Source organism: Lasiosphaeria miniovina (genome assembly GCF_030549165.1).
Source record: "Lasiosphaeria miniovina strain SMH2392-1A chromosome Unknown B0T26scaffold_1, whole genome shotgun sequence".
Classification (NCBI taxonomy): domain Eukaryota; kingdom Fungi; phylum Ascomycota; class Sordariomycetes; order Sordariales; family Lasiosphaeriaceae; genus Lasiosphaeria; species Lasiosphaeria miniovina.
Window position 1 is genome coordinate 7,635,718 of NW_026848220.1, and position 19,767 is coordinate 7,655,484.

General features: G+C 55.5%; 5 protein-coding genes across 5 annotated transcripts; 1 reads left to right on the top strand and 4 right to left on the bottom strand.

Annotated features, from left to right (window-relative positions):
* Positions 1–219: 219 nt before the first annotated feature.
* B0T26DRAFT_671374 (uncharacterized protein) lies at positions 220–896 on the top strand (the record flags this gene model as incomplete). The annotated part of the gene is made up of 3 exons (XM_060439314.1): positions 220–338; positions 390–594; positions 771–896. The coding sequence occupies 3 exons, from the start codon at positions 220–222 to the stop codon at positions 894–896; spliced, it is 450 nt and encodes a 149-aa protein (XP_060304078.1).
* Positions 897–2,353: 1,457 nt separating this feature from the next.
* Positions 2,354–5,146, bottom strand: B0T26DRAFT_671375 (uncharacterized protein; the record flags this gene model as incomplete). The annotated part of the gene is made up of 4 exons (XM_060439315.1): positions 2,354–2,495; positions 2,549–3,479; positions 3,627–3,932; positions 4,606–5,146. The coding sequence occupies 4 exons, from the start codon at positions 5,144–5,146 to the stop codon at positions 2,354–2,356; spliced, it is 1,920 nt and encodes a 639-aa protein (XP_060304079.1).
* Positions 5,147–5,914: 768 nt separating this feature from the next.
* On the bottom strand, positions 5,915–7,897 carry B0T26DRAFT_98232 (uncharacterized protein). The gene is made up of 3 exons (XM_060448183.1): positions 7,539–7,897; positions 6,570–7,475; positions 5,915–6,500 (listed from the first exon to the last, which is right to left on the bottom strand). The coding sequence occupies exons 1-3, from the start codon at positions 7,679–7,681 to the stop codon at positions 6,284–6,286; spliced, it is 1,266 nt and encodes a 421-aa protein (XP_060304080.1). The 5' UTR covers positions 7,682–7,897; the 3' UTR covers positions 5,915–6,283.
* A 5,010-nt stretch (positions 7,898–12,907) lies between these two features.
* On the bottom strand, positions 12,908–15,343 carry B0T26DRAFT_98260 (uncharacterized protein). The gene is made up of 2 exons (XM_060448184.1): positions 14,347–15,343; positions 12,908–14,292 (listed from the first exon to the last, which is right to left on the bottom strand). The coding sequence occupies exons 1-2, from the start codon at positions 14,984–14,986 to the stop codon at positions 13,019–13,021; spliced, it is 1,914 nt and encodes a 637-aa protein (XP_060304081.1). The 5' UTR covers positions 14,987–15,343; the 3' UTR covers positions 12,908–13,018.
* A 901-nt stretch (positions 15,344–16,244) lies between these two features.
* On the bottom strand, positions 16,245–19,383 carry B0T26DRAFT_747018 (uncharacterized protein; the record flags this gene model as incomplete). The annotated part of the gene is made up of 4 exons (XM_060444782.1): positions 16,245–18,397; positions 18,469–18,669; positions 18,729–18,892; positions 18,959–19,383. 4 exons carry the CDS (start codon positions 19,381–19,383, stop codon positions 16,245–16,247), a joined length of 2,943 nt encoding a protein of 980 aa, XP_060304082.1.
* Between the last annotated feature and the right edge of the window lie 384 nt (positions 19,384–19,767).

The window sequence follows — 19,767 nt, forward strand, 5'->3', positions numbered from 1 at the left end:
CGTATCTTCATCTAAGCGCATCGACTATTACCCATTCTTCCTATATACTACCCGATCGCGCTTTATAGAGCACGTCCATCTCATTTCTCACATAATCGAGCGTATCGTTTCGCACCCATTCGCCACTTACACGTTTCGCACCTCGTCGCACCTCATCGCCACTTATACGTTCGTACCTTATCGTACCTATACATTTCGCTCTACACCTCGTCGAGTACCATGGCTCCTCGTAGATATAGAAAGGGGACACCCCCAGCACGGCAGCCCCAGACCGCAGAGACGAACAAACCAGTCAGCGAGGTCAAGACGCTGGAAGCTCTAGGAGCCGAGCTCCAGCAGTAAATCGCCGGGTTTCAAATCAAGGTACCAGAGACAAATGAACCAGTCAGCGAGGTCAAGACGCTGGGAGCTCTAGGAGCCGAGCTCGAGCAGCAAATCGCCGAGTTTCATATCGAAGACGAGGTTGACGATAACGGAAAAGTCAAGGACGACGACCAGTGCGATATTGACGATACGTACGATTTTATCGACTTTATTAAGGCGAAGCAGGAGAATAATGGCGAGTTTATGAGTCAATTGACAAAAGACTCGAAAGTATAGGCGACGCGGTCGACAACCTCGTCGAAGCCGGAGATCCCAACCACATACCGGACAAGGCCGCCAATTTGGGAGACGACATCGCAAGCCTCAGAGCGCAACTCGGAGTGGCCATAGACGAGATCTAGACTTTTAAAGCGTAACTAAGAGTAGCCAAGGACTTTATCGCAAAGAGAAAGCTCGACTATATCGAGTACGAAAAGCGGACACGGAAGAAGCTGAAGGAGCTTGAGGAGCTTGAGGAGCAGGAGCAGCGGGAGCAGCAGGAGCAGGAGCAGCAGGAAGCATCGTATAATTGATGATCGATGGCCATGAAGGCCTCGATATTCGGGTTTACTTCAACACCATGTCGATCATCATCAAGATGTCGCAAGATAAGCTATACGTGGGTCCACCAATTTGCCTACCCAAGAGAGACACCACAGCCTAGCTTAGCATTCCTTCTTCACTCTCATTTCATATTCACTTCTCAGTTCAGAGGCCCTTTGGTGCATCACACTATAAGTAACGTCACGTAGCTGGTAATTCCTCGAGTGCGGGGATCAAGACTAGACTGATAAGTTGCTGCTGATCCGGGCTAGAAACAGAACGGTTACGCACCTGCTAAATTACTCTGAATCCAGACCTTTGCGCATCAAGACTGACAACTCAGCAACGCCTAACTAGCCTACTTTACACGCTCAAATTCAGCCTATTTGAGCCGGATATTAATCATCTTGATATAATTTGTTTCTTTTTTTTTCTTTTTTTGTTATCTTTTTTACTTTTGAAAGCTTCGCTTCTTCCTACGGCCCTATATCACTCCTAACTTGGGCCGTCAGGGTATTTTATTATAGCCAAGCTGTTCATCACTTCGAGTCCTGCCTGATATACCTACCCGGGTACCTAAGGTATCTGGGTATCCCTGAGCTCCTGTAAGGTATTCGTAGAAGGGCAATGGGCCCCGGGGCACCAGATCTGGTCACGCGCGGGGGTAAAGGGGGAAAGTAGGAAGACTAACAGGCATAATCTCTTCATCACGGCCATGACAACGATAAGGGCCGCGAACGACACTAACCCGAGCGCGACGTTGCTGTCGGCGTTGCCAGACCTCAGGGCCCGCATACGCCGGCAGCCTAAGCGATATCATAAAACTTCGGAAGCAAGGACTCTACCCAGCTAAACTTCGGGACAACGGATTTACAGCTATTCTAGCCCCTCAATACCAGAACAAATTTTCATGATAATTCCATGTTTCGATGTTCATGGTCTAATCGTTAGATTTCTAGGGGGCAAGCCCCCTAGGACCCCTAGTGCCTGCGATGCTCTTAGCCTGCGGCGCTTAGGGCCTGCGGCACTTTCCTTCATACTCAGTACAGCTTACGCGTTATATCTACTAATTAGGAAATTGCTCCTTCCTAGCACTACCACGACACAGCAAAGCAGCATTTCACGGCTTAACCTGTCCGAGGGTCATCCGATCGACCAGTCCCTCGAGTCCATTTCGACAAGGACGCAAACTGGCCAATCGCTGTGCGAGAAACTTTCGGCACCCTCACGGTAATATAGATTACAGCCTCTCTACGCCACCTCCGGCTCGCAAGCTCGCCTACGGTGGCTCCGTTCAGCTGAATAAGCATAAACAAAGAACGGTTTCCGCTGTCTATTCCAAGTCAAAATTATTCAAGAAACAATCTTCCGAGTACGGAGCACGAGGACCGAATATCCCGGAGATATACCTTCCAGATTAACCAGTGCCAGGCCCAACTTCTGACACTTAAAAGATCCAGCACATTTGCTTATGCTTTTCTTCGAGCTGATTAATGGCATCGACCTCGCTGTCGTCATCGTTGCCGTCGTCATCGTTGCCGTCGCCGTCCTCGATGCCGTCGCCGTCCTCGACAAGGCGGGCCAGTCTACTAAAATTTGATACGCATGCCGCGCGGTGCTAGAGTCAGAGGCTCCTCTGAACCAGGAGGTCAGTTCTGAATTTTCTCCCGCCGTGCCACGAAGCTCAATCTCTGTAATGGTCGTAGGGTCACCGTCCCAGGCAGGCATCAACTGCACCGAAAAGTCTAGGGAATTCTTGACATCCTTTAAAAGATCAATTAAGACCTCCATGATGCGATGGCGGCGCCCCAGAGACTTCGGCTCTCGGGTCCAGTAGTGCCTCCGACATAACTTTAGCTCGAGACCACTGTCGCGGGGCCGCGTCAGACTTTCTGTCGGCATTGCCGAAATATCACAGTGCAGGTCATGGACTTCGCGAATAAACTCCCTGGGGTCGCTCTGTGATTTTGGCTGGAACTCTCCTTCTTGCGGCGGGGGAAGCGTGACGAGCCGCATCATGGAGTAGGTTTGGCAGACCATGTCGGCCAACGTAGCGACCATCATGGGACCCAAGTGGGCTGTGTTGCCATCGCCCATGGAGCGAATGGCATGGTCCCAAAGAGCCGCCGCAGAATCGAAAGAGTATTTTGTACCATTGAGTACCTGAATATCCGAGACGCTGAGGTTTGTGAGATTGATGTTGTGTTTCTTGAACAAGTCCTCCAACATGGTTCGATACTCCACAGATAGCACCTCCAGAACAGCACCCAATGACTGGATAACGGCCTCTTCACCTTCCACGAGCTTAGTGGCTTGAGCTAGAGACGAAGTGACCCCAAGGGGCCTCTCCCAACTCAGGGATGGGCAGTAACACCGCTGGGCCCATGTTTCCAGCTTTGCCAGCGCGTCATCAAGAGGTGGTTCGTTGTCTTGTGAATCATCAAGTCTAAGCGTTCCAAAACGCATGGCCGTGGAGAAGGTGTATTTTCCCTGCAATGCGAGAAGCGCGAACCCCTGGAGGGCTCGGAAAATTTTCATTCCCGGCTTGTCGTTCGCTGATGGCAGGGCTGAATCTAATTGGCCCATGATAATAACCCTTTGCTACTCCTGCTTGACGCTTCTATCCTCGTCTAGAGCGGCCTCGTTTACGCTTGTTACAGATCTAGCAATGAGCTCCAGCGCAGCAACCACAGCTCGATGCGCCCACAGTTTCCTCACACCTGGGAGAGATGGCCGGTTGAGCATGTCCATCAGCTGTTCATCGCGGTAATGCATGTTGAATAGTTGGTCAAGTTCTCGCGAGGCTTCCCGAAGCGTCATCTCGAGGTGAGCGATTGACTCGAGATTGAGCCCCTTGCTCATGCACTGGAGAATAGTGTCAGAATCAATGTTCCCGATAGCTGCGAAGAGCGAATCAACAGCGGCATCCATCTCGTGAAAGCCAGGCCCGGTGACGACATTGACACTGACCCCAGATCCCAGTTGCGGAAACACGTCGAGCCATGCGCCGAATCCAGTCTTGTTCACTGACATGACCAGTGCATTTGCCAGGTCAAAGCGCCGCATCTCCCACACGAACCCGTTGGCGACAAGTATGTTGTGGAAGGTTGCATTTCACGCTCAGTCTTGCCAAGAGCTTCATGGTTTCGGCAAAGCCCCGAGAGCACCCAGGGCCTTCTTGGAGCATCATCGTTGGGTGGTCAGCTGATATCGACCTTGAAATTGCATAGCAGCATTGCTCCACGGCTTTTTCGTCAGAGACAGCATCGAAAAGAATCTCCAGGATGCTGGCGGCATGTAACTCTGCTGCGACGCCGATAGGAGAGATTCCGTTGGCTGTTCCAACCGTTGGGTCTACCCCAATCTCGACGAGAACCTGGACGGCCGCCGCGTTTCTCTGTATCACGGCGTATCCCAAACGTCAACCGGAGTCTTTACCGCATGCGCTCGCAGAGAATATAGGCAGCTCTCCGTAGTTTGAGCAGTCCAGAGTCTGGTATCTCTCGTAGTAGTTCTGACACGTCTCGTTCTTGCACACCGGCCAGACGTTTCCCAGCGCGTCGATGCCGTTGTCCAGCTCTTACGGTCTGGGCCCACCGCGTGGAGCCAGTGGTGGTTCGGGTGGTTGATACGGCGTATTTTCTCGCCTCTGGGAGTGAATCTCGGGCAGAGAGGAATATCACGGGTGTAGCGCGTTACGATGCATTGTTGCTGCTGGTCCTTTGTCGGGCTCGGAGTAGCGCTGGTCTCGGCTTCGCAGCGTTTGACCTGAACCCTTGACCGCAACTCCGGGCAGGGGCAGTAGAGCGGAGGCGAGCAGCAGGGCCTCCTCCCACGCGGAACAATGTTGCATCTCGGTCTTGCACGACACGTTATCCATCTGGAGGCAGCGTTTGCAAGCGATTTTGCCCAGCGGGTTCAAACTACGACGCTCTTTCTCCTTGCCGGGGTCGTTCGAGAGTGTCACCACGGACTTGCCTGCTTCATAGTTGAGGCATGTGCACCACTGTCCAAAGCATCTCATCTCCGAGACATAGGAATAGTGCTTCTTGTTTGGCTCAGGATCTAATGTAAGAAAGCGTGCGCTAAGACGGCGGTGGAGATCAAACATGGCGCGCATGTCCCTCGAGTCGAAGTGGCCGTTCTCGTCAACGTCCATAACTGCGTGAGCCGACCATGTCATGCGCGAACTGAGGTCGTCGGGTCCGTAAAAAGAGCCCTTGAGCTTTATCTTGGGCATGATAGGCTCGTTTTTAAGTCCTTTGTCCCGTAGGGACACATCCGGTGGTCCTGGTGATCACAGCGAGCAATCTCAACAACCAGCTCGTCGAAACCCCAAACCTTCTTGAGGGTTGGCTCTACATCAAGCACCCACGAGATAGACTGGTGCTCGCACAGTCTCAATTTGCCCTCGCGACCGATGCAGACACGGTCATCCCCTCTGGCTTTCTGCGCGGCGGAAAACTCCCGTGGGTCGTGATGGCAATCGCAGCCGGCGCAGTATAGTTGATCATTCTTGCTGCTGCGGCTATCTGTGTGGTGTAAGAAACTCGGTCAGATTCCATCTCTAGGAATGGCAGTGATATACTCACAGTTCGGGTCTTCATCCTCCAATGGGTGTCTATTTCGGGCTATGATAGGCGATTTGCGACTTCTACATAGAAATATTCCGTTTGTGTTTTGCTTTCGCTAACTAGTCACCGTTGTATTTGGCATTCGTCACCGAAAAAAGGATGATGAATTTTTTGAAGGGTGTTCTACTTGGCAGGCAAGGCAGGTACAAGGCAGGTGCTGGTGTCAGGAACTAGCTGCCCCACAACTGCAAGGACTTGAGACAAAATTTCGCGATGGAAGGCGCCCGGCGAAGCAGTTGGCGCCTTGAGTGGGAAGGAACCTCAATACATCTTTGCTAATTAGCAGTTGCAGCTGTCGGTATGAAACACTGAGAGATAAGTCTCTTCCCGCCCATTCACTCATTCATGTTTTCTACACGGAACAGGTGAGCGTGTAGAGATGTTCTGAGGGTCACAGCCCATTAAATTAAAAGGTCGCTATATAACAACACACATGTGTCTCTAGAAACCCAATGCCAGAGAAGAAGGCATGAAAGCCGTATATATAGTAGGGAGGGGGAGGGTATCAGAGAAACGGATGACTCCCATCCAATAAAATCCTTGCCTCAGACGAATCATATACCCAAAATCCCACCCAAAGTGTTGCTGTACCCTATTTCCCACTTTGGCCATTTGTTTTTCCATTTGATATCCATCCTCAATTTCCCCATTAAAACTCCAAAAAGAAAAGAGTTGCCAGAGCATTGCTTCAGCTACCCGCGCAAACAGCAACTGTCGTCTCAGCAATCAGGCAAAAACAAAGTTTAGAAGGACAGCTCGGGCCGTTCCTCCGAAGTGTCCCAGGGCGGAACATGGAAGGATGACTCCTCTCCTTGCGTCCCGCGATAGTGGTCTGCCCTGGCTCTCTTCCGGGCAGGAGATGATTCGCTAGTCTTTTGATTCTGCCTCGGGCGCTGCCTCGGCAGTCTATGTGAACGCGGCACTGTCTCACCAGGGACGTTTTCAGCTCGCCGCATGTCACTGCAAACGCGGAGAAGAATCTTCACATCAGCTGATTGTACGGCAGGAGATGAAAGCGCAGAGACGCACATTGACTTCTTGACGACTCCGGGGTCATACGAGCAAGCGTTGTCACAGTCACAGTCCATATCGACTGCAATTTCGCTCCCTTGTTGGTCGTGGCTCTGCCTTCTCTCGGAAGTTGGGAGGGCCTCGGGAGGATCAGCCGGATCGGAATGGGTAGTACGAGTCCCGTTCAAGGAAATTGACGAGAGTGGCGTCTTTGGCTGATCTGGTGCGGCTCCCATGTGTTGCGGCAAATCTGGTTCTTGCGAGCCCAACTGCTGGAGCTGATGAGAAAAAGTCTGAGGTTGCTGCTCAAGAACAACGGCGAGCCACTCGTGGTGCTGCTCGACTGCCAGATACCGGCTCATGGGACTCCTGTCCGTCGTGGCCGGCGGTGACGGGCTGTCGGTCTGATGTTGGTCTAAGGTCTGGGTCTGGGTCTGGGGCTGGGGCTGGGGCTGGGTCTGGGTCGGAGCAAGCACGACATGGCCGGGAACCAAGACGAGGACATTGTCGGGACGAACAAGGAAGGCGGGCTCAGTGGCTAGGTTGTTGTGGTTGATGAACGGAGCAATATTCTCCGTCGAAGTGCTCACGGCGACAGACCCCGGACCAGATCCTGGGCAGGGCAGGTAATCTTGGTACGGCAGTGCGCATCGAACACCTACTGCCATGGAGAAGGCGATCTCCTCATGGCGCTCCGCGTTCCTCGTAAATCGATCCAGGGGAGCAATGGTGATGGGAATGGACGTCCGGTTTGCGACGGCCAAGGCCCCCAAAGTGGCAGTGAATGGGCCGTCGACGGCAGTGGCCAATTGAGCGTCTAATTCTTCGGGAACTGGCTGGGCTGAGACGGATGGGGACGGCAACCCAGGCCCAGCAAATGGCGTGAGCGGGTTTCTGGACGAGAACCATGGAGGACGTGTTACGCTGTACGAGATGTAGCTGTCAGAGGCGGCGTCGTGTCGCGACAAGGGCGAGGGAGGAACCAACCATTCTTCGTCAACGTAGACAGACGAGAAGCTGACGACGGACGAGGGTGAAGAACCTCGCCTTCGGCGCGCCGTCTCATGGACAATGACGATGTCGCGACCGTCAGCGATGCTGAAGAAGTCGATCGGGTCAAAGATAGCCATTGTGTGCGCTGGGCGAGGGCTGTACGAGGAGGTAGTTGGCGAGTAGTTGGATGGCGGACAGGATTAGACGAAAGGCTGCGCAGGAGGTGATGGGGCGGCAGCTTCGAGATGGTCCTCAACTAGTAGTCGAGAGGAGACCGACACCATCTAGAGACAGGAGAGGTCAAGGCGCCGAGATAGGGACGCCGGTCCTCTTGTAGAGTCTATTCCTTCGCGACATTCGGCGAGATTGGCGCGTCTTGGCTCAGGACAAGAGTGGCAGCCGTCCCAGCAGAACGGTTCGGGCTGCGCAAGGGAGAAAGGCGACCCAGACTGCTGGGAACGGAAAAAGGAAGGCAGACTCGGAAAGAGAGAGACGGGAGGGAACGGGATGCAAGATGAGTTTTGCGTAACGCAGGTCGCAGGGGGGCAGCGACGGCTACGGCCTAGTGTCTACTGGGGGGGTTGAACCAAGAGCCCGGGACTTGACTGTTGTCCTATGCGAGAGGGGCACGGGCAATCACTCGGAATTCGAAAAGAAATACAATCGGTTGCTTGGGAGTCAAGACCAAGAGCTTGAGGCGACCGAGAAGGCGACGGCAGTCAAGCACTGACTTGACCTCTAGAGGGGGGGGGAAAGAAAGGCGATGAGAACTTGAGAAGAGCTCTAAGGACAAGGAAGGAAGCGTCGTGTCGTGGACTCGGTGGTTCGCACCAGATTCTGTGGTTCGCAACTTCCACTTTTTTTCCACCGCCTGGGCCGGGCTTGCCAAGTTCGTGCTGTGACCCATGCGCGTGTGTACTTTGCTTTTTTTCGGCTTGTCGGGGAGCAGACCTGGACGACGTGAGCAAAAAAAAAAAAAAAAGCAAAGCTCCCAACCCAGGGCTGCTCCACTGCCCCCGATCCGCGATTTCCTGATCCAGACCAGGAGCATAAGGGGGGGGCAGCAATTGGGGAGCTGGACATGGGTGTGGCCCGCGCTGGGGGGGCGGCTCTTCGTTCACTGGCCAGTCAAGAGACGCGGGGACCGGGGAGCGTTCCCTGCCTGCAGGATGGGGTAGGACAGGACCCAAACTGAGAAAAGCGCTCAATGGGACGACATGAAATCTGCCCAATGGTGCAGCCCCGCGGCAGGCAGTGGCTGCGGCGCGACACGGGTCGTTTCGTTGCCCGAAAGCTGCCCTTTCAAGCCTGTTTCCAAGTTGCCATGGCTCGAGCCACCCTGGTTTGCTGCGCGACCAGAGACCCGCCCGACCATGCTCCTTCCGACATGGTATGGGCAGTCTGGCTGGGCCGAGGGCCGTGGGCCGTGGGCCGTGCCTCGCTAGGCTGCTTACACTGCTGGCGCCCCGACAGTTTGGGTCGAGGCTTTGATCACATCTTCAGACGCACGGAATTGCATCGCGAAATGGAACAAACTGCAACCCCAATGGACTGAAGTGGACCACATCACCGTTCCTGCCATCATTATTCTCGCACGATGCATGCACATCACCATACGCTAGTCAAGTGCAGCAGTTTGCAAAGTGCTTAAGTCGTCCACGCCCCTGACTCGCGGATCGTCAGCTGGCCCTCCTCGGCATCAGTCACTACGTACTGTACCAGCGGAGAGAAAGAGTGCCTGGGAATTCTCACACACGCTCAGTGAGTGCCGAGAAAGCAAACTTCATGTTTCCAGGCGAGAATCAGAAGGAGCAGTCCGTGCAGGGCCTCCTTCCCTTTTCAATACTTCCCGTCTCGGCGGTGCTGTGCTGACCGGGCCAGCCAAGCCCCCCACTCTACTCAGTTTCAAGTCCTGCAGCTAATAATTCGAGTCGTCCTTTTTTAGAAACAAAAATCCACAGCACATATCATAGTCAATGCAGTCTTGATCCTCCCGTGGCTCTACCCACTCGTACTTGCCCGCTCGGATAAGGTAAACTTGAACTGGAAGTTTTGGGTCTTCTGATGAGGGGCAATGAAGCTGCAGCTGTGGAGGATCCAGCACTGCCACTGGCCAAACTGCCAGAGTCGCATGTGAAGTCTTCACCGTGCAGAAATCCTGCCAAACCCCCGCTCAGGACGGCCCAAAATCCACCAATGCAATCAACAGAAAGACTGCCGACCGACCCATTATTGGAACCACATAGCTGATTAGCCTGCAGGAGCTCACTTCTTCTCCGTGCTTGCTCGAGGCGGTGTGTTCGGCTCAGGCCCCCCGTTCCAGTCTACCGGTACCCACGCATCCATCACCACGCAGCTAATAATACCTGTACCAGCAGGTCGGGACGCCCAGCACAATCCAAGCTTGGCCGAAGCCTAGGCCGCTATCCGTGGTGGTACCGCACTGTCGGGACGACGGGCAAGGAGGCGTAAGCCGCTTGGTGCACTCCGCGTGTCACCGCAGCCCAGGCAACAGCCAGGAAATGCGAACCAGGCTGTCGGGTCTGCGAACATTGACTCTGTCCCCTCCCCCTTTCTGTTCCCGCCCATACCTGGCACAAGCACGAAGAGATGAGACCCCACCGCCATCCACTCCGTCGGGTTGAGTGGGTCAGGGCTTGCTCCTTGCTGCAGATAATATTTGACATGCGAGTGACCCGTTGGGGGTACGTCTTGAGCAAGCAAGAACGGGAGGGGTGATATAGCGGCATTCGAGAGCACTCAACGAGCTCCGCTTGTGACATCCCTCGTCTCTTTCTGGCACTCGTCTCGCAGCTCGATGTGGCTTTAGCTGGGAACCAGATGCCGTCAAGCACCATCTCAGGGAACCGCTTTCCACTCGAATATTTTGACCCCGAGCCGGATGATTGCCTTGCCTATCACGGAGGGCGGAGAGCGCTCTTAGGATCGGACACCCAAGCTCCGAAGTATTGGGTGGATCTGCAGTCTGCAAGGATCATCTTTCCCAAAAGCCCTCTGCCCACCATCCTCCACATGCGCCGTGCTACGCCTGCGGAGTACGTGGCCTCGACATGCAGGTCTTCCTGCTCCGGCCTCCCACACCATTTCACCACCTCCACACCTCCCTCCACACCACTAATCGGAGTGTGACACTACTGTGATTGAGGTAGGTAGATATCCTCCTCTCCGTAGGGTAGCCTGGCGCCTGATGGCTCCCGTTAACATTGGGACGAGTGCTTCTGTCACATGGAACTTGGAAGCGTGCCTAGCGGCGAGGTAGCACTCGGAGCTTTCTACCCTTGTGGACTATGAAGGCCTTGAGTCCCGTGGGCAATATTTCAAGCTCTTGTTCATCACGCCAAGACGCCCACAGGTACGTAAATAAATGACTGCTTGCTAAGCAACACACCGAGCTGCCATGTTCTGTTGGCTGCTGTCCTGGCTCGGGCAGATGATACAGTGTAGCAACAGTTGGGTCGGTACTGGCGCTCTGCAACCCTGTGACGGCGAGGTTCGGCACACCGCGTCTCCTAATCAGTCATTGATCATTTACTTTGCACCGCCTCGACAGCAAAAAGATGATGTGATCAGCAAGAGCCGTGCCGTCACATTCCACGCTCATATTCTGATCAACGTGACTGGGCCTGAGTCTGGGTCGGAGACGAAACGCAAGACGTGTTAGAAAAGCCGTGCCACGTTTATTGTTCAACGCTCATAAACCCATGATAAAGTGATAGGGTGTGTCAGAAGTACTGCACTGCATGTGATATGGAGAGAAAAAGATGTACATTGATTGATGTTTTATCTTTTGTGGCACGCCAGACACCTTATTCTTATACTTGTTGTTTAGTGTCACCGAGGTGGCCGTAATGGTCGCCGAGGCGGCCGTCGATGGTCACCGAAGCGGCCGTCGATGGTCACCGAAGCGGCCGTTGATGGTCACCGAGGCGGCCGTCAATGGTCACCGGAATGGCCTTCTTTCTGACAGGGTGATCATTTCTAAGCCGTTGTGAGAAACGACACGCCGAGATAGTACATTTGCTCGAGGTTACCCCTATCACGTTCGTGCTCGGTCTCTTTCCACCAAATTTCCATAAATGTCTACAATAATTGCCTAATTAACGAAATGAAGGACAATGACAACCCAACCACCCGTTCTTTCGGGGTGCTCTGAGCTCAAGTGTAATTTGGCTACTACTGCCGCCTGCCTTGCTCTAGGACACGCACTAGGCAGTCTTTCGACAAGCTAGTCTAGACTAGCTGCCCCGGCAACAAGCAGAACAAATCCACACACCTATAGGTGCAGAGACAAAGCACAGCACATTGCTATCCCAGTACAGACTAGTGACCATAAAGTGTGGAAAAACAAGTCCGCAAATTGAGCAGAGGTAATATTTGCCAAAATACAATCGATTGATTATCATTAACACAAGTATCACAGCTCGATGACCCATTTGGTATATCACGTGATAACAGAAACATTCTCGATTAATACCCCTTATCTTTCATGACGCCGCTGAAGGTAAAAGCTTTTACCAAGAACAAGGAATACACACCCGCATGACTACTTCGCTAACGCGAGGAGTATCCCTTTCTGCCAAGGTAGTTGAAGCAGGTTCTCGGATGGTTTAGCCTGCAAGTATTGCGTCAACGGCGGTTTCTTCAACCAAGTAATGATACGAAAATATAGACACAGAAGGAAACGGGGTTAGGACCCACCGCCACAGCCGCCCCCGCAACCTCCACCGCACCCGCCTCCGCCTCCGCAGCCTCCACCACCCCCGCCCCCGCAACCGCCCGATCCGCCGGCTCCATCTCCACCGCAGCCCTACAGTAGAGAAACGTGGTTAGTAAACATGCGCGCTTGTTAACAGTCGGACCCGACGGCAGGAATGTAAACTTACCCCTGCCCCACCACAAGCTCCTGCCGCGACGCCGCCGCCGCACGTGCCCGCCGCGCAGCTGCCCCAGCCGGCACCACCGGCGCAGGCCGCGACGTACGCGGGATACCAGCCATAGTAGAGGCCGGGGGTCCACCAAAGTGGGTACATGTAGGGGCCGTAGTAAGCGTAGGGGTACCCCCAATGATCGTAGTATTCATCCCGGGGTGGGATGCGGCGGCCCTTCTTTGCAGCACGGGCCTGGGCTTTAGCGTAGGCGGCATCGAGGCGCCGCTGCTGTAGCGCGGCGAGCTGCGCCTGAACACGCTGGCGCGCCGCGCTCACCGGGCCTTGGAGGCGCGGGTCCGTCATGGCCCGCACCGAGTTGTGCGCCGAAATGTGTGCCGAGTTTTCAGGCGGGCAGAACTGCGCAGCGCCGGACGTGTGGAAGTTCTCGGCCACTGCGCGAGACAAGCGGGAACAACATGGGTTAGCGGGGCCGAAGCCAGATATATATATGATGTGGCGGGCAAAAGAGGCTGGGAGACATACGCTTCTCTTGCTTGGACATGCCTAGGACTTTGCCCACCGGGTTTATGTGAGAAGATCGAATAGCTTCAGGGATTCGCAGGAACTGTTAGCACAAGGCAGATGATAGCCGGACAAGCGAACCCTCTTACACTCGCAGTACCAACACGTGCACTCGCTGTACACCTCGCCGAACCGGTCCTGGTACTCCTTGCTTGTCCACTCAAACTGGAGGTTGAGCGTGTTCTCGTCGATCTTGTCGTCGTGGTCGGTGAATTTCTTGACCCGGTTGGTGGTGAAGTGGTAGTACATGCTTGGGCTGAGCTGGTGTGTGTGCCAGGCGAGATCGACGTCGAGCGTGGGCACCGCAACGCGGCCGGGGTTGGCGCGCATGATCTGGGTGAAGCGGTCGTACTTGACGAGCAGCCGCGCCATAGTGTCTGTGGCCGCGGGACTGTGCAGCCAGTCCAGCTTGTACATTTTCTCAATGAAGATACCCTGGCGCATAACACCCCCGGAGAGATCGAGGGCAAAGTGGCCGAAGTTTTCCCAGTACCGAGACATCATCTTGCGGACACAAATGCGCGCAACCGGGCTCAGAGGACCATTTCTCGAAATGGCTCCCGGCCTGTCCAGCCCGTCAACCTCTCTCAGCCACTGCCTATTCCCAAAGACCTTCTCAATCTCTTTTCGGATATCCTCGATGGTGGGGTCTGGGTACGTGTATGAGGTAATGAGGCTGGTGACGCGTGTCCTGATGGAATTGCAGCCGCTCTTCAGAAGACGGTTAGGGAATGTGCGAGGCAAAACCGAGCGCAAACTCTCGAGCACCGGCGGGGGCTCAGGCATGCCCGATTTTGGATCCAGCAGAGTTCCCGGCATTGGCCGATTTTCTGGACCGAGCAGGGCCTGCGTGTCTCGAACAAACTTGGCGGCTGCGAGTAGCTCCTTACGGATGTTGATACCGCAACCCGAGCATAAATATTGGAGATTCCCGTCGCCGTAGCCGTTCCCGATGAGCCCGGGATCCTCGCCGCCGGGTTTATGATCCTCGGGAAGACCGCAGGTCGTCCATGGGATCTGGAGCCACGTGTTGCAGCGGGGACATCGCAGGTTCTTGATCAGAGGATCGTCTGCGTTTTCCCAAGAAAGACCCGTCCCGGCGGCCCAATAAGCCTTGCAGTCGTCAGAGACTTTGTACGCAAAGTTGGAGTCGATGGCCTTGTTAACGGTTTCCCAGGGCATTCCAGATGTCCACAGGGACCTCAGCCCGGCGAGCATGGCGTCTTCGAGGAACGCTCGAGGGTTGAGCATGTGCGTGTGCCAAACCATGAGCACATCTGTCCAGGGTTAGGGTTAACAGCGCAAAAGAGGTTCTCGAGAGGACTGCTTACCAAGTGGGAGCATCGACTTCTCGCTCCATTCCGTGAGGGCGATGGGACTGCTCGGGAATTTTTCGTACGAATCTGAGCCGGCGATGTCCATGTCCCGCTCCGTCAGCGGCTTTCCTCGGAGCGACTTCCACCATACTTCATAACGTTCGACGGCGCGCGCGACGAACAAGGCCCAGCGCTTCTCGCGGACTTGGCTCAGAAGCTCGAGCTGCTTGTTTCGCGCCAGCTGCTCTGGAGTCGGCTGCGCGTCAGCGGAGGCGGCCGCTGCGGCGGCACCCTTCTTTTCGGTGCTCACTGCCAGAGGGTCGAGCGGTCCGACGCGTGAATCCCACAAGCCCCAGAGACCGTCCGTGTAGCCGACATCCTCCTTCATGGACTGGATGGCAAACAGCAGCTTCAAGTGGGCGAGGCAAGTTGGGACGGTGGGATTGGCGGGGGTGTCGGACAGGTTCAGCTTCTCAAAGGCGGCTTCCAGGTTGACGGGCTCGTCGACGGGCGGCACTGCCAGGTCCGACGGCGCCAGACCGTCCGCTAGCTGCGCGTCGTTGGAGATGGCATTGTATGCCGGCGGGGCGTCGACTGGGCCGTTGACTGGGCCGTCGCCGCTGAGCTTCTTGAACAGCGACAACCGTTTCGACATGATGGGTAGACGGAGGTTGCTTGGCTGCAGTGAGTGATGCAACAGCGCGCTGGGCCGGTTGGAAGCGGGGTCGGGTCAGGGGAGTGCGGGGATCGAATTGACTTTAATGGATGTCGAGTCTTAATTCCGAGCGGGACGCCCTGCACCGAGTACGGATTACACTACGGTGGAGTCCCCACTGCACTGTCTGCGCCTGCCTGCCGCTGGGGCTTTCTGTTCTCGAATACGGTAACTTACCTAACTTGGAAGGCAGCGAAGGCCGCAGGCGACCTGGAAGAGCCCGTCTCATCTAATACGCATGGATACCCGTACGCAGGAGCGCTTTGCTGCCAGGCTAGGAGCAATCATCCATCTCCACTGACAGGGTCTTTTGCTTGCGTCAGACGGTCGTTTTTGGCCACCGAGAGCTCGCTGCCAAACCCCACTGCCTGGTTTAGCTGGTGGTGGGGCAACAACCAAAGGCTGATTCCGCACAGCCTATCTCGCCCATCTCGGTATCGCATTAGTGACCGGATCGACCCGAATGCTCAGCGCGAAAGAAGCTTTCTCCAAGCTTTTCTTCCCGCCTCGCCAATGGGAACGGCGCAGGCGGGCACGCGACAAGGACGACAGTGCATTTTCGTCCGACCCCTCCACTAAGCGAGGCGATGCGGGGCCAAGTCTGCGGGCTCGATGCACTGCCTCTCAATTTGTGGTCTAGGTGTGTTTGACAACGGAGTGACATCGAGGGATCCCTGGGCCTGGAAATTGACCTGCGTTGCACTGGAGATAACCTGAGTAGGTCGTCGATGCCACAAAGCGAGGCTACCTGGCTGATTGGCATCTCGGATGGATGCACACGGCATACGTATACCTTATTCTGTGCTAGACCTAGGCAAGGAAGTTCAAGCGAGTGCACTACGCAAGCCGGAGTACTTCGTCGGGTGCGTTGGCTATTTGAGAGGCTTTCGCGACGCTTTCCCTAAGAGGAACCGGAAAGGTCGCAATGATTACGTTGCCGGTAAAAGTTTGCCTCCATCCGCCTTTAGCACTCCTCGTTGCGGAGCACTTGCAGGCTTCTTATTCTTGGCGCTAGACCAAGACGAGATGGGCGTTGAATCAAAGGTTAGAACTTTTCGCGAATTTGAAATAAACAAATGGGTTTCATAATTAGAAGCAAATAAATAGAGCCCAAACTCCAGGAATCCAGTTAAAACGGGTATATGGACAAAATAAAGGGGGGGTATATATGGCGTAAACACGTGGCTCGCGAGTGCCGTCATGGCGTCGTTCCCACGGACTGGTCCTTCTTCGAGAGCAGCCCGCGCCACCTCGCCGTCAGCCCAGCCGTCTTGTTATGATCCGCCCTCTTCGGAGAGGCATCCGCCTTCTCCGGCTTCGCCGACAGCCGGCCCGGGCTCGACGGCGAGGGCGCCTGTTCCTGCCCGGCCCCCACCGTAGCCGACTTGCGCTTGGCCATCTCCTTGGCCCTCAGTGCGAGTGCGGCCGGCATGGCGGGCGCCATGGGCGATAGGCTGAGTAGGTACTCGGCGTCCAGCATGTCGAACCTCGACCTTATAATCTCCTTAGCCTCCGGCAGGCGGTTGAGCGGCGCGCCCTTGGCAATCATGGCGCCCAGCACGGCCTTGGCGCCCGCGTACTCGAGCCCCAGCTCGTCCTTCCACACGGCGCGCAGCGGCCGCTTCTTCAGCTCGCCTAGGAACATCTCGAACGGCGTGCTCTCGTTGCGCGCTGGCCGCGCGCTCGGCGACGCCCCCTGCTCGAGCAGCAACTGCACGAACTCGACTGAAATGCTCCACCAGTGGTACGGCGCTGCGTTGAAGGGGAGGATGACAAGGCTTAGAAGCGGGCTTTCGTTCTTGGAGATTTCTGCTTTCAAGCGCTCGTCGGGTTCCAGATTCAGCAGCGCGGTCGCGTACAAGTAGATGCCGCGGCTGAGGGCCAGCGCGAACAGCGACGCGGGGCGCAGATTATGCTTGTGCGGGTCAGCTGGGCGCATCCAGTCGAGCTTGGCCAGGGCGGCCTCGGCGGCCTTCATCAGGGCCATCGGCGGCGCCGTGTTCTGTTCCTGCTCGATCCGCCACGCGAAGTACGCGAAGCTCTCGACGTAGTTGGCGATGCTCGGGGCACGGATGATTTCCGACGAGCGAAGCAGGACCAAGAACGCCTGGTTGAGGCGCGTGGCGGGAGAAAAGTCGGCGCGGCACCGCCCGCGAAGCATGGTGTTGACGTCGCCTGTGAGCAAAAAGTCGCGCACTGTGCGGTGTAGGAACTCGGCGCGCATCTGCACGTGTCGGAACTGCGGCGGAACTGGGTCACCGTTGTTATGAGACCTGATCACTTCGATGAGGCCCTTGGTTCGCGCGTCGAGCCGGCGCGCCATCTTGTCCTTCCACGGACCGGGCAAGCCCAGATCGCGTGCCGTGAGCGACATGGACAGCAGCTTTGACGGGCTGTCGTCGATGTTGTCCAGGATGTGGTAGATGGGCAGCGGCAGCGACTCGGGCGCGTAAGCTGCTAGAAGGAACACTTCGGACGACTGCTGTCGGTAGAAGGGGTCGACCGAGTCGAGGATGTGCTGGAAAAAGGTTTCCAGGTCTGGCGGGAGCGTGTCGAGCCGCTTTTGGAGGTCCGAGACGCGGTCGGCATAGGTTAGGCCATCCCGCAACGACCGGACCACGAGAAAGACCCAGAGGAACACGCCGTGCGCCCTCCCGACAACGTCATCGACGAGGGTCTTGTACTCTGGGTCGTAGTGGTGCTTGAGGAACTGAGGGTGCTTGTCGAAGTTGTCCTGGACGTATCTCCTGATGTCATTTTTAGTGAGATCTTCGAGCTTGAGCAGCCTGTCTTGACTCTCGCCAAATGCGTCAATGAAGCAGGTCCACGGCCGGCTGGAGCAGCAGATCTTGGCCTTGCCAAACGACACCAGTCTCCGTAGCATATCGATGAGATGGTAGTGGTCTCCTTCGTACTCGTCCAGCCCGTCGATGAAGAAGCAGAACTTCTTGGGTATCTTCTGGCTCGATACGACCTCCATGACAAGGAGTAGGTCCTCGGTGGTCCACTGGTACGAGTCTTCGGTGACGTGGGGCATGGCTTCGCAGATTTGAGGAATCACCTCGGGACAGTGCCGGAGCATCTCGAAGAGCAGAGTCCGGAACAGTCCAGTCTGTGACATCTGCAGCTTTGATCCGGAATTCCAGAAGAAGTGGTTGGCGATGACTAGTTCGTCTCTCCCGGCCCACGCTTTGAGGATAGTGCGTGTGAAGGGACTCTGGATGACAAACTTTGTGAGGGTTGATTTCCCCGAGCCCGCTTTCCCCCGGATCCAAAAGATGCCGCTGCCGCTTCTCAGCCACGAGTTGAGGGAAAGGGGCGTCCCATCCGGCATGTTGTCGCGAAAGGCCCCTTTTGATTAGGGAAATCCAAGGGTTAGTATTTTAGTAAATAAATCACTGTTGAGAAAAATTTTATCTTACAGTCAAAGGTCTGGGGGTGAGCTTCTCTGATGCCGGCCTGGCGTGCCATGATGGTGTCGAAATAGAGGGTGGATAGAAAAGCGTGCTGATCATTGCGTTGCTGTGCAGTGACGACAAGGCTAGCTACGACATTCACAAGCCTCACAACCTTTGTATCTTCGTGTAGTAAAATTGGTTGGCCTGACTCGGTCGTCTGCACGTCTGGTGACAGCGTTAGTTTCGGAGCCATGTCTGAAAGTCGTGGTTACAACCAATCGTACCCTTGATCTTGGCTATCTCTTGGCTGATGTCTTCTTTCGCTTTGGCTATTTCCAACTTGATTGCATCTCTGATGTGCTGCAGAGTTTCGGTGCGGTCGATTCTTAGCTGCAGCGTTCGTTCGTCAATCTGGCGGAGAGCTTCGTGCATCGATGATTGTTTGTTTCTTGCAATCACACGTCAGTCTAGGACTCTTTCGCACTCAAGGGACAAGCAGGAAGCGTAGACGTACGCTATCCCCCACTGCAGATGGACGACCAGAGAGGCCTGTTCCCGGCTCAGGGTGGCTACCATATCCTGGATGCGGGTCTTTTGCCAGAGAGTCTTCAGGGCGGCCCAGAAGCTCTTCCAGACCGTCTTTTCGTCCGTTTTCAACTGGTCGAGGGCGTGAAGCAACTGCTTTGCCATACTGCCGCAAGACTTTGCTATGTTGGCCACGGTTTTGTCGACCAGCCCGGCCTCTACAAGCTCAGATGCGTCGGCCACATTGCCTGCAAGGGCCTGCAACCTGGCCGCGATGGCCTCAATGGACGCATTTTCGTCGGATGCGCCCTCGGCCGACTTGTAGATGGCGGTGGTGCCGGAGATCAGCTTGAAGGTGAAGTCTGCCAACTGCGCTGCACCGCTGGCAAGCGAGAAGCTCGTGATGGGATCCATTCCGCCCGATTCTTGCCAGCGCCAGCTTTTCGACCTATTAAGACCTATTGGAGATGCGATTGAAATCAGGGAGTGAATAAACTTGGAACGGGGGGGGCTTAATTCGGATCGCAACCTGTCACGCAGATTCGGAAAGAGGCCTCAATTGAAGATGAATTATGTGAAGCACACCTCGCTCGAAGAGGAGGATGTCGGGCATGGACCGCCACGCCATCATGCCCAGTGTATGCGCCCGCGCCATGGCCAGGGCTGAGGGGCAGTGCATGTCCTGGCGCCAATGAGGGAAATGCTAATCAAGGCAGCACCGCCTCGATTGTCCAGCCATTTTAGACAACGGTCAGGTGATCTGTCTTCCCTCGCCTAGGGTTAGGGTCTATGCACCTC

Coding starts and splice junctions, on each gene's coding strand:
- B0T26DRAFT_98232 (XM_060448183.1), bottom strand. CDS start 7,681: ATGGCTATCTTTGACCCGATCGACTTCTTCAGCATCGCTGACGGTCGC. Junction 7,476..7,538: donor GTCTACGTTGACGAAGAATG/GTTGGTTCCTCC, acceptor CATCTCGTACAG/CGTAACACGTCCTCCATGGT. Junction 6,501..6,569: donor GGAGTCGTCAAGAAGTCAAT/GTGCGTCTCTGC, acceptor CCGCGTTTGCAG/TGACATGCGGCGAGCTGAAA.
- B0T26DRAFT_98260 (XM_060448184.1), bottom strand. CDS start 14,986: ATGTCGAAACGGTTGTCGCTGTTCAAGAAGCTCAGCGGCGACGGCCCA. Junction 14,293..14,346: donor GAAGTCGATGCTCCCACTTG/GTAAGCAGTCCT, acceptor AACCCTGGACAG/ATGTGCTCATGGTTTGGCAC.